General features: G+C 39.3%; 1 protein-coding gene across 3 annotated transcripts in view; it reads left to right on the plus strand.

Moving 5' to 3' along the window:
• The window catches only part of LOC132816445 (E3 ubiquitin-protein ligase SH3RF3-like), a 370,186-nt gene that overhangs the window by 313,541 nt on the left and 42,787 nt on the right, over positions 1-13,858 (plus strand). For all 3 annotated transcript variants that reach the window (XM_060826038.1, XM_060826037.1, XM_060826039.1), the window contains 2 exons: positions 4,855-5,208; positions 11,425-11,531. In XM_060826038.1, coding sequence (XP_060682021.1) covers positions 4,855-5,208; positions 11,425-11,531 — 461 coding nt within the window. The remainder of the gene's footprint in view (positions 1-4,854; positions 5,209-11,424; positions 11,532-13,858) is intronic.

The following is a 13,858-nucleotide window of genomic DNA, read 5'->3' on the forward strand; positions in this document are numbered from 1 at the left end:
ACTATGGCCAATCTGCTTAACCTACACATCTTCAGACTGTGGAAGGAAACCATAGAACCCAACAGCAGACACAGACATGTGTAAACTCCACACAGATAGGAGAAAGTGAGGACTGCAGATGCTAGAGATCAGAGCTGAAAATGTGTTGCTGGAAAAGCGCAGCAGGTCAGGCAGCATCCAAGGAGCAGGAGAATCGATGTTTCGAGCATGAGCCCTTCTTCAGGAATTCCTGAAGAAGGGCTCAAGCCCGAAACGTCGATTCTCCTTCTCCTTGAATGCTGCCTTACCTGCTGCGCTTTTCCAGCAACACATTTTCACCACACAGATAGGACCCAAGACTGGAATTGAACCCAGCTCCCTGATGCTGTGAGGAGGCAGTGCTGACCACTGAGCCATCATTAATGTTTGGGCAGGTTTCTGACACTGATCTCAGAATTGGAGATTTCTGTGAGAGTCATGGACAGAGGAAATCGGTTCATCAAAAATTTAAACTTCCTGGGCAATCTTAGCAGGTGCATGTCTGTCAGGACTTCCTGATGCACATCTTCAAACTTAAATCCCAATTTCAACAGGACAGATTTCTTGCATCCACGTCAACTCCACAGTAATACTGATTTATAGATCAATATGTAAAGAGCTGGTTTCCAAGCACTTGCAGTTCCACCTTTTTGGAACTAAATGTAGCAAAATAAGGTAAGTTCAACCCATACAAAACATTGTACCTGGCCATAGAGGTTTCAAATTTGGCATTCCAAGTAGTGCAATGAAAATGGTTCCAACCTCTGTGTGAGAAAGCAATCAGAAATAGAAGACAGACATGGCATACTGACGTACTTATTCAAACTGAAGGTATTGCACAGTGATCATGAAAATGTGAGTTTCAGGGTCAAAAGCTGTGCTGTCCATGGTGAGCCTTCAATCCCATTTGTTTCATCATTTTAAAGTGCCACCAGGTTCTTTCTAACAGCCTGAACTGCTCCTTATGGAGCTCCTCACAGTATGTGAAGATAAGCTGGGCGAGCAGATTCTTGCCATGTTCTCAGCTGGAATTGACATGCAAACAGTCTGAACAGGGAGAGGGAGGTGACAGTTTAAAAGAGAAATGATGCAAATAGTACTCACATTTTTTGCAAATACTTCCAGCAGAGGCATGAATTGATTCCCACGTTTAACTCTTCCTGGGTATGTTACACACTCATAAAAATCTCCACTGCCTTAAAGCTTGAGGTTACAGATAGCATCAGCTGCATAAGATAATGCTGGCAGCTATAATTTGCTCCATTGACTCTGATAATGACTTCACGTTGCAGACACCAGCTGGTGTAAATGGGCCTTTAATTGAATATCAGCTGGGTTGGACTGTGGTCTCCTCCTGCATTCACTAGACATGACTGATTACAGCATGTCAGTTTGATTTGCAAGCTTCATACTGTTAGTTTTTATCACAATGATATGTGGAGTTACAGACTCCTCTGCTGAATCCTTGCCAAGTTAAGCTTCAAATCACTGGAAGTGAGTGAAACAATTCTTTTTTTCGTTAAGTCTATAGGAGCAACCAGAATTTAAATTTTGTACTTCATTCTACCAAGTTGTGTCATTACACAGCTAGGGATAAACAGTGACAGGCAAGTAACTGTGGCCAACATTTAATGCAGTTTTATCTCATCAAATAATTTAAATCATCCTCCACCCTTTTTGTTACTGCAGGAGAGTTAAAGCCAATTTAATTTTGGCAGATAAACTAATCTCCAAAAAGATCTCTATAAGTCATGAAGCACTGTGCATCTGGAAAAGTCTTTGATACCTTATCTTGAGATTTTTTTTGCCTCTAATGGTAACAGTGATGTCAGAATTGGAACTCCTGTGAATGATGCTGTAAGGCATGTGGATCATAAATTAGACTGTAAATATTTAGTTAGTGAATAAAGTCACCAAAGCATAACTTAATTACACTCTGACCCATTATTGGGAATATATGAGTTTAAACTTAATTTATGAATCATTTTAATCATCAATCATCATTGCTCAGTCAACTGCACTCACTCCTTTCATTCTACTTGCTTTCCCCTGGTTTCTCTTTCATCCATCCAGCACCACCTGCCTCTCTTCTCACTATTCTCTGGGCCACATTGCCACTGGAAAAAAAAATGAAGTAGTGTGTTCATCCATCAGATGTCTAAGCATGTGTGCACAGGATTTTCAAAGCCATTTGCACTCCTCTAGCTATGAAGATTCGTGCAGCTAAAACAAAAGCTCTCCCGCTATTTATTTCTCTCTCTACCCAGGTTTTGTTAGTTGTTTGCTCTTGTTTACTTCTGATTTGTTCAGCCTCTTGCTTTACTTGACCACTCATGCATTCACTGTCCTTTGGCCCCATTACAGACATCACTAGGATCCTACTTCCTGAAATTCCCTCCCCTGTCCTCCTTAAAACCTGACTTAAAACCTAACCTTTTGAACAAACTTATTTTTGTACTTCCTAATATCTCCTCCTTTCAATCATTCATCCTTCTATTTCTGATTAATGTGAGTTAAGGCTCATTAAGCATCTTCCAAACCCACAAGCACTTTTATCTCGAAGGACAAAGACAGCAGATACATGGAAAGACTACTACCTGCAAGCTCCTTTCCAAACCTGCCACCATCATGACTTGGAAAATGGCGCTGTTGTTTCAGTATCACTGTGTCAAAATCCTGGAAGTTCCTCCTTGTTAGAATTGTGAGTCTATCTGGCAAATGGACTGCAGCAATCCAAGAAGGCAGCTCACCACCACCTTCTCAAGGGTAACAGGTTCACTAATGTCCTTTGGGGAAGGAAACTGCAATCCCTACTTGATTTGACCTATATGTGACTCTCAATGCACTGCATTGTAGTTGACTCTCAACAGCCCTCTGTGCAGTTACGGATGGCCAGTGAATATTGGCTTGCCCAGCAATGCACACATTCTGTGATTGAGGAATAAAAATCTAGTAATGGGCAATAATACTGGCCCACCCAGCAATGCCCACACTCCATGAATATCTAAACAAAAATTCTTACAATGATTTTCTACTTCAAAAGCACTATAAAAATATAATTAGCTGTTAATCAAAAATAATTAGAAAATAAAAGATAAACATAAAAGAATGTTCATGATCATGGAATCATTGGTAAATGTACCATTGAAGTTTTGCTGCAGTGAGCTATAAATGTTTTTTGCATAGAGGAAAGTCAGTTTGATCTATTGACCCTGCTATTTAGTGAGCTGTGTGTTGAAGTCCAGCTGAGAAGTTACAAATCCCAAGCATAAAGGTTTTCTGAGTGTCCCAAGGATTTTAATTGCAGGAAGTTTGTTAAACCTTTTTCCTCGAAGTTTCCTGACAGACCGACAGATCCCAATCAGATCGGAATACCTCCTGCAGAGGAGTACATAGGGAGAGACTGCCCTCTGGGGATGAGGCAAGATGGTGTTCAAGGAGTATAGCCAGGAGGACTCAGGAGATAGTGATCAACAGAGAGTGATCATGGTGGGAGTTGGTGAGCAATGGTAGTCAGCGCACTAAGGTCATTGTACCATGAAGTTACAATTTAGCTTGTTCGGTTGGAGGAAACTTTGTTGTTCTTCCTGGCCTGCAAGCTGCCATGACAGCCCCAACATCACAGTCAACAATTTCCATTTAAATAGCAACTTTAATGGAGCAAAGCATTCCAGATGTTGTGCAGTGGTTTATCAAAAACGAATTCACATTAACTGCATGAAATGATTTGAGAACCAATATCAAAATGTTGTCAGAGGTCAGTTTTAAGAAGTCTTTTAAAGCAGGAAATGGAGATGTAGAGAGGTTTAGAAAGGGAATTTCAAATCTTAGAGCTTTTGGCAGTTAAAGTCACAGCTATAAATGTTGGAGCAAATCAATATCAGAGCTGCACGAAAGACCTGATTTGGAGAAGTGCAGAAATTTTGAAGGATTTAGTTTACAAAGATAGGGAGGGGGTGATTTAAAAGATGAAGAAGGAAATGTTTAAATCATGGAGATGCTGGATCAAGAACCAGTGTAGTTCAGTGAGTTCAGAAGAGTTGGGTGAATTGGAAGTGGTTCAATTCAGGAAGTGGGAAGAGAGTTTTGGATGAATTCAAGTTTAAGTAGGCTAGAAGTCTGGAGGTAACAAAGACAAGGATGAGTTTTATCAACTGGTGTGTTGATGGAGAAGATGGATGATATTGCATGTAGAAATATGTGGTTTTGGTGATTCCATGGATGAATGGCAGAAAGTTCATCTCAGAGTCAAATACAACACTAAAGGGTCTAATGCAAAAGAGGCATGTGTCTGGGCAGAAGGATACAGCTGGTGGTTGATACTGGGGCTTGTGGTGGGAACTGAAGACAATAGTTTCTGCTTTTCCTAGTATTTAGTTGAGAAACTTTCTGTTCATTCAATACCGTGTGATAAAAGAGAGATAGCGGATTGATTTCTTCTTGTTTCCTTTGATATTCCAGGTTATCTGAGGCTTGAAAGACCAAGTCAATATTGCTTAAAAATAAAAAAAAACTCGTTAAAACATTTTACTGGCTGGCTTGCTTCTTGCCAAAGGAATGGTCACCCATCCTAAGCCCCACTTTCATTCAAACCAGAATTAATAGGGATTTGAAATTAAAAGGTTCAACTAACAACTTTCTTTTGGGAGTTGTTATCCTCATTGTATTGTATTACTGCAATCCAAGATTATTCCCATTTCTTCTTATTTGCTTCATTACTCTAACTTCATTTCCTTTGCTTCCAGCATTTGCTTCAAATTAATGAGGAAGAAAACTGACTTGTTAACAATACATTTTGATAATCGTTAATGACTTTTGTTTTATTTTTATCCACAGCTAAATTCGACTGCAAAGCAGCTGATTGAGATGGATAAACTGTGCCTGGCAGTTACACAGAATGCTGATGCAGCTCCATCAGCTGCTACCAATGCAGGAGCCAGCTCAGCATCTAGCTCTCCTGTAAATAGTGGGGGAGCTGTCAGTGCTATCCACAGACGCATTGATGGCAAGAAAAATGCCAAGAAGCGACATTCCTTCACTTCGTTCAGCATGTCACACAAGTCTTCCCAAGCCATCACCAACAGGCACTCAATGGAAATCAGTGCACCAGTTCTCATCAGTTCCAGTGACCCCAGAGCAGTTGCCAGGATTGGGGAAGTACCACATCTATCATCTAGTGCACCGTCCCAGGTAAAGTAGCATGAGCAAAGCAAACAAGTCAAAAGTAACATGACCCCTAATATACACAATACTTTGTACAGAGGGGAATTTATCTTCAAAATGTGTTTTATTTGAAGCCTTGTATTTTCTGGAAAGCTACACTTGGTAATCAGGAAGGTGTAGCATGGTAATAGTCTGATGATTCATGGACGTCTATAACTGCATGAAATAAAATGTTTAACAAAGCATCTACAAAAAACCTACATGGTGGCTCAGTGGTTAGCACTGCTGCCTCACAGCACCAGGGACCCATGTTCGATTCCACTCTCAGGCAACTGTCTTTGTGGAGGTTACACATTCTCTCTGTGTCTGCGTGGGTTTCCTCCAGGTACTCTGGTTTCCTCCCACAGTCCAAAAATATGGAAGTTGGGTGGATTAGCTATGCTATATTGCCCGTAGTGTCCAGGTATGTGTAGGCTAGATGGATCAACTATGGGAAATGAAGGGTTACAGGGATAGGGTGAGGTGGGTTGGAAGTTCTTCAGAGGGTCAGCATGGACTCAATGGGCTGAAAGACCTATTTCCACACTATAGGCATTCTATGAAAGTTAAGTCACTTAGAATTAATTTACTGTCTCTGGGAAATCACAAAAATAATTCCAGTAGAAAGTAAGAGCTGTCATTCTTCTGAGCCTTCAGCTAAGCTAATTGTTAGGATACAGGAGAGAAGGTTTTATTGGCAATTTACTTGTGAATACTCACTACTTGAAATGGCAAAATGTTCCATTCACAATTACTGACATCCTTCACTTTAATGAATGCAATTTATAAAGGTGGCTTGAAAATGTTTAGCTAAATGAGAACACATGCTCAGTTTACCCAATCATTTTGCTCCTATGGCAGTTATATCTTTCCCAAGATAAAGGGAACAATACTGCATATGATACTGCAGGCACGGTGTAGCTAAGTTCCTATACATTTGAAGCTAGACCTGATACTACTGTACTGAAAACGTCTTGCAATAATAGCTAATATTCCATTATCCCCGAATAGCTTGCTGCACCTGCATGTTAGCCTTCAGGGATTTGTCACAAGGACACCTAATTCCTTTTTTACATCTACACTTCCAATCTCTTACTATGTAACCATGGGTTGGTTAGCTCAGTTGGCTGGGCAGCTGATTGGCGATGCAGTGATGCCAAGTGTCAGTTAAATTCCTGCATCTGCTGAGGTTACCATGACAGACTTCCCTTTCCAACCTCTCCCTTCACCTGAGGCATGGTGACCCTCAGGTTAAATCACCACCAGTTGCCTGTCTCTAATGAGAGAGCAGACCTGGGGTCTTCTGAAATGAAAGTGACTCTACCTTTATTTCAGAAATACTCTGCATCTTTGTTATTCTGCCAAATTGGATAATCTCACATTTTTCTACATTATGTTCCATCTGCCATGTTCTTGCTGGTATACTAAGCCTGTCCAATCCTCCTGAAGTTGCTTTACATCTTCTTCATAACATGTATTCCCATTTAGCTTTGTGAATTCACGTATTTGGAAATATAGTATTACATTTGGTGCCCATCTTCAAGTCATTTATATATATAGTGAACAACTGGAGTTCAAGTACTGATCCTTGAGGTAGTCCACTGATCATAGGCTGGCAACCATAGAAAGGCGTGTTCATTCCTGATGTCTGTTTCCTGTCTGTAAGCCAGTAATCAATCCTTGCTAATACATTACCACCTGTCTTACTTGCTTTCATTTTTATAACCAGCCTCCTGTGGGGACTTTACCAAAAGCCTTCTGAAAATATAAACATAGCAATATCTGTCATCTCTTCTTTATCAATTTTGTTTGTAACATCTTCAAGAAAATTCCAACAAATTCATCAAATACAATTTCTCATTCTCAAATCCAAACTATGCCCAATCATAATTATCAACCAAGTATTTACTTACCTAGCATTTTCCCTACCACTGAAGTAAGGCTCACAGGTCTGTAGTTGCCTGTTTCTCTCTTACTGTTTTCTTAAATAATGCAGTGACCTTTGTTACCTTTCAATCTTCAGGAAACATTCTAAGTTCTTTGGAATTTTGGAAGATGATTAACAATGCTTTGACAATCTTTGTAGCCACCTCCTTCATCACTTCCTGGGGATTTATCAACTGCATTCATTTCCCCAGTACAACCTTCTTACTAATGCTAATTTCCTTCAATTCCTCATCCTCCCTTGGTACTTGAATCTCTAGTTCTGGGAAATTTCTGATATCTTCATGGATGAAATCAGATGAAAAAAAATCATTTAGTTTCTCTGCCATTTCTCTATTCCCTATTATAAATTATTCTGACTCTGTAATAGATTCACAAAAGCTTTTTCAGTCATTTTTTATGTTCTTTGCTAGTTTGCATTTGTATTCTATTCTATATTTCCTTATCAGTTTCTAACTCCTCATTTGTTGTATTCTACAAGCCTCCCAATCTTGAGAATTTTTGCCATTTTTGACAACATTATAGGCCTTTTCTTTTAATCTTTTACAATCCTGAATTTCTTTTTAGCCACAATTCACACACCTTTTTTGAGTTTTTTTTCAACTTGAAGGAATGTATTGTTGCTATAAATCATGTAATAGTTCTGTAAAGACTATCCATTGTCCATGTAGAGTCAAGCCTTTTTCCGAATCCACCTCAGCCAATTAGTGGTTCATACCTTCATAATTTCCTTTATTCAACTTTAACACACTTGCTTTAGAATGAACAAACTCAGTTTCAACCTTAATGCAAAATTTGATCATATTGTGATCACTTATATTGAAAGGTTCTCTTATGACCAAGCTGTTACTTAGACCTTTTTCATTACGTAATGCCAGAACTAAAACAGCACATCCTCCAGTTGTTTTCCTTTTATATTGCTCTGGAAAACCATCTCTAACACACTCCAGAAACGCATCCTCTACAGTTTTAGCACTCAATTGGTTTATGGAGTCCATATGCAGATTAAGTCACCTATGGTAACTGTATTGCCCATGCTATAAGCTTCTCTCATCGCCTGATTAATTCCATGCCCCACATAGCTGTTTCTGTTTGATGGCCTATAAATAACTCTGATCAATGTGTGCTGCCCTTTGGTGTTTCTTAATTCCACGTAAACAGATTCCAGATTGTTCTTCCAATCTGAGATTGTTCCTTATTGATGTTCTCTTCCCATTCCTTATTATCAACATAACTCCATCTCTTTTCCCTTCTTGACTGTTCTGCTTAAGCATCAAATGTCCTTGAATATTCAGTTCCCAGATTCAGTCACCATGCAGACATGTTTCTCTAGTGGCAATCAGATCATATCCATGTTTCTCTGTTTGTGCCTTTAGATCACCTACCTTTTTGTGAATGTTGAGTGCATTCAGATAGAGTGCCCTTGACTTTTTTTTTGACACTATTCCACATATTCTGAGAGAAGTAATTCCTCCTCATCTCAACCTTAAGTTGATATGCCCTCTGGGATACCTTAGAGTCTCCCATGAGGAACGCATCATCTTAGCATTTACCCTGTAAGAATTCTGGAATTCTGTAAAATTCCAATGAATAGAGTCCAAACCTGTTTAGCCTTTGCTCATAAAACAATCCCTCCATTCTAGGAATCATCTTAGTGAACTTTCTCTGAACTGCCTCCAATGAGATATCTTTCCTTAAATAAGAAGACTAAAACTACTTACAGTATTCCAGATGTGGTCTCACCAGCAGATGCATTAAGATTTCCCTTCCCTTATACTCCAAATCCTTGAAATAAGGGCCAATATTCCATTAGCCTTCCTGATTACTTGCTGCCCTGTGTGCTAGCTTTCTGTATTTCATGCATAAGGACCCCAAAGACCCTATGTGTTGCAGCTTCCTGCAGATTGTAACCATTTACATAGCACTCTGTTCTTTTGTTCTCCTTTCCAAAACATGATTGTACACTACAGCTTCTGAATGAAGAAACCTCTCTTCATCTCAGTCTGAAATGGCCTACATTCAAGATTAGCTGCGGTGTTGGTCGATGCAATGCTTTTGACTTCCCTGAATGTCCTAGATTCTCAAAACAGTCCCTCTGACTTAGAAGGAAGCAAAAGTAAAGCAAGAAGGAAAGAAGCAAGAAAATAGGAACTACACGCCGGCTGGTCTATCATCAGCAGTAGGAAAAATGATAGTGCCTGTTTTTAGGAACATGATAGTAGGGGACTTGGAAAATGATAATATGATTAAACTGAATCAATATCGATTTATGAAATGTCAAATCTGTTAGCATCTTTGAGAAGTAACCAGAAGAGTGAGTAAGGGGGAATAATTGAGTGGGAATCATTGGATGTTCAAAAAAATTGATACGGTGCTATTTGGGTTGTAACACAATTAGGTCTCATGGCATAAGGAGTAACATGTTAAGCAAGAATTGCTAATTGAGCAGGAGTAAACAGGTTGTGTTTGGGTTACTAGGCTAGTGGACTACCCTGAGGATCAATACTTGACCTTGTACTCAGAGGCTTGCAGGGGAAGAGTCACAAGGAGGACTGGGCTGACTGTTAGCTACTACACCTCTGCACTGTATCCATGTCTCCGATCATGCATCTCGGGCTGATCTGTTGCCTGTTACTTGTCACAACTGGAGCTAAGGAAATTACAGCCTAGGCAGGAAGATCCAGTTACATGGTTCTAAAATTATTTTTCATTGACCACTTAAGGATACTAAGTGGAGACAGGATTGGGCGCCTTCTCCATCCAAGTAAGCTTCAGAAGGGGAAGGAACATGTCAGGTATGCCTGGCTAATTTTCCAAATCTCCCACCTCCTTTCTGGCTTCATGTAGCTGAAAGATGCTGGTTGAGAAGATGTTTGTATTCAGCAGGACTTGTGTGTCCTTATACATGAAGTACAGAATACTAACTTGCTGGTATGCAAGCAATTAGGTAAACAAATGGTATGTTACCCTTGCTTACAGAAGATTGTTAAGAGTAAACAAATTTTTCTACAATTATATGGAGCATTGATAAGGGAGTAGAAGTAGTATTTGTAGTAAAAGGGGGTTGAATAGGGACCTCCACTTATCCTGAAGTTCTGCTTGATGCAAATTTGTAGGCGTACCCCCACTATTTGACTTATTACAGGAGCCCTTACAGAATATGCTCCACAATTCTATAAGATCATGGCTGATGTAGTTGTTTTTTCAGCTCCATTTACCTGTTCGCATTCCACAAAGTCTTGATGCCCTTGTCCAGGGAGCCTATAAACTAGTTCCTCTTACTTTCACTATTTATTTTATTTGCCCAAACTAATTCTACATCTTAAGGTTTTAGGTTGAAACTACCTCTCAATCCTGAACTAATGCCATCCTTAATTAATAGAGCAACACTATTCCTAACTTTCTGTCATTCCAATATGTCAAATACCTGTCCAGCTTTGGTCACCTTTCCAATTTGTCACTGCAATGCTTGTTAGGTCATATATATGTACCTCTCTGTCTCTCTATGGTACCTACTCATTTTTTCCTTACAAACAACTTGATTTTAAAATTTAAAAAAAACAAAGACAAAGATGCTGGAAATCAGAAATGAAAACAGGAATTGCTGGAAACACTGAAGAAGTTCTGAAGAAGGGTGACTGGACTTAAAATGTTAACTCTGCTTTCTCTCTGTAGATTCTGCCAGACTTGCTGTGTTTTTTCAGCAATTTCTGTTTTTTATTTCAAAATTCCTTTTTGTTTCAAAGGCATTGCAGCTTTGTCCTCTGTGTCTCTGTACTCTCCACAACCTCAGTGCATCCTTTAAGTCACTTCTTAAAAACTATATAGGTTTTGGTCATCTGACCTAATATTTCCTTAAGTGATCTGAGGTCTGTTTTGTGTTGCCTCTATGAAGTGCCTTGGGGTCTTTCATCATGCTAAAGGTGGTGTATAAGTATAAGTTGATATTTAAATAAAAAGGTATAGGTTAAGTTACCATAATCCCAGAGGACCATAGAACTGCTCTCTCATTAGAGAGTGACAACTGGTGGTGGTTTAACCTGAGGGTCACTACACCTCAGGTGAGGGGAGAGGTTGAGAAGAAAAGTCCTTCATGGTAATCTCAGCCGATGCAGGTATTGGACCCATACTATTGGTATTACTCTGCATTGCAATCCAGCTGTCCAGCCAGCTGAACTAGCTAAAGCCAATTCAGATTTGAAAGTGAAACCTCATCAATGTTTTTTGCATTAAATTCACCCTTCTTTTTATTTTTCATAGGCTTCATCTCTTAATGCTAGCACAGCTGCTGGTGCAGTCGGACCCAGACCAGGGACTACCACAGGGGACCAGAGCACAGCATCAAAACCCCAGCTACCACTCAATATGTAAGTGATCACTTCTGATTAAACTACGCCAACCTGGATATTGCACACCCAGAGCTTTGCAAGTATGTAGTGAACTTGTGTCAAACTCACTCGGGAGTTGGTTAGCCCATGCATTACTGTCCTGTCTTTTCTGTGGCCCCTTGGAAAGATTGCAAACACGACAGACGCAGCAATCTGTAATATAAACTACACCAAAATGAGGATCAAATGAGATAATCCACCAATTTTCTCAGGAACCCCCACAATTTTGTTAAGCTCAAATAGAAATTTAGGAAGCACAAGCAAGAGTAGGCCAATCAGTGTCTCAATGCCATAATTTGGTAGAACACATGTGCTGTATGCTGATATAAGTAAGCTGTTGTGAAATAAGATTACAATTTTTTGTAATTTTGCCATAGTTTTGCTCTCTCTGCATGCCCCTTGGTGACTTTAATATGGCGAAATCTAGCAATTGTTTTCAAAATATATTCAGTGATTGACTTCTGCCACCTTAGGTGGAAAAGAGTTCACCACTCTCTGAGGTGAAGATGTTTCTTCTCATCTCAGTTCTAAATGACCTAACCCATTTCCTGAGACTATAAACACCTAGTTTTAGGACCCCCAAACATAGGAAACACCATCTAGCATTAACAACTCTCTTCTCCTGTAAAGTGATCTTCGAACCAACATTTCTGACTCTGGCAGCAATATCTTGGTGTTGAAGTTAATTTTATGTGCTCCTGTGAAGCATCATGGGAGATTTACTATGATCAAGGTGAGATTATAAATGCAAGTTGTTGTTGTCCAGAAGACAAGTTGCCATTGCAACAGGAAAAGATACTGCCTCATCAGAAGAACATAAGGAATTACCCAGAAAGCGGACAAAACAAAACTCTTACGACAGCTTCCAAAGTAACAATGTTTGAGAAAGTTCTGGTGGAATTATCATCAACTTCAGTCGCAAATGTGCTAGTCTTATGGGGTTAAAATCAATTTCTGATTCAAGTCTTTCCTGAATGTAGTCAGCAAGGTATCAGGCACTCTGCTGCAGCCCCCATTGTGGGATGGTCAACCAGAACTACAAGTGGGTGATCTGATCCCAGAGTGGGGTAAGCATGGAACAGCAATACTTTTCTTGTCCTTTGCAGTGGGTACTTGCGCAGACATTTCCTTAATCCTCATACCTTCTATAGAATAGGAACTCTGAACAGATTAAACATACTGTTCTGTGACACATAAAAATAGATCCAGTGGTAGGTACAGAGACAGATTTGAACTCCTATTTTCCCTTTCAAACAGAGCAAATCAGTAGAGGATTATGTTAAAGATGAACATGTGAGGAAAAATTGTAATCTTATTTCACAACAGCTTACTTATATCAGCATACAGCACATGTGTTCTACCAAATTATCAAACAATTCTGTTTCTGCTGCTCAATCAAGTACAGTTGAGCTTTATTTCTCTTGAATTACATGGTGAATCACACTATAACACTTTGAACTAAGCACGCCCAGAGGGACTTTCTAAAATATTCTAATTTCAAGTACATGTCAATGAAAGTCACTGCTAGTGAAATGTCAGATCACAGAACTCCAAGGTAACAGCTAAAATGCATAAACCGGCAGTCTACAATCTATTTTTTTTCTGATATTGATTAAGTTGGGGGCAATATGTTGTGGTTAAGGATATTTGTAGTTCAAGGTCATGTTGGTTAATGCTACTAAATCCTACCATCGTCTAATTTCTACTACATTTAGGTACCTTTGTCTTTGTAGAATTAATGAGAACACAGAGCTAAGGTTAAAAAAATTAATGCAAGTTAATTAGATATTAAATCTGCTTCTATTCTAATCCAAAATGTTGGAATACAATTTTGAAGCCTGAAAAAATATTGGATTTATATAATGATTTCTACAACCTCAAGTTGCCTCGATGCATTTCACAGTCAATTAATTCTTTTGAAATGCAGTCACTGTTGTGCTGGCAAAGCCAACTGTCAATTTGCATAAAGAATTAGGAGTCAGTGATGTAACTAGCTGAGATTTTAGCATACAGACCTGTGCCTGCAGTGAACTATATAGACATTTTCCAGAGAGAAAGAAATATTTGCATTTATATAGCATCTTTCATGACTTCAGGACTTCCTAAAGCACTTTACAGTCACTAAGGTCCTTATTTTGTAAGTGTAGTCACTATTGTAATATAAAAATATGCAGTAGCCAATCTGTGCACACAAACCCCCACAAAGTGAAGTGTGTCAATATTTAGGAAAAAGTGAGGACTGCAGATGCTTGAAAAATGTGGTGCTGGATCAGGCAGCATCCCAGGAGCAGGAGAGTCGACATTTC

This window comes from Hemiscyllium ocellatum, chromosome 6, assembly GCF_020745735.1.
Source record: "Hemiscyllium ocellatum isolate sHemOce1 chromosome 6, sHemOce1.pat.X.cur, whole genome shotgun sequence".
Lineage (NCBI taxonomy): Eukaryota > Metazoa > Chordata > Chondrichthyes > Orectolobiformes > Hemiscylliidae > Hemiscyllium > Hemiscyllium ocellatum.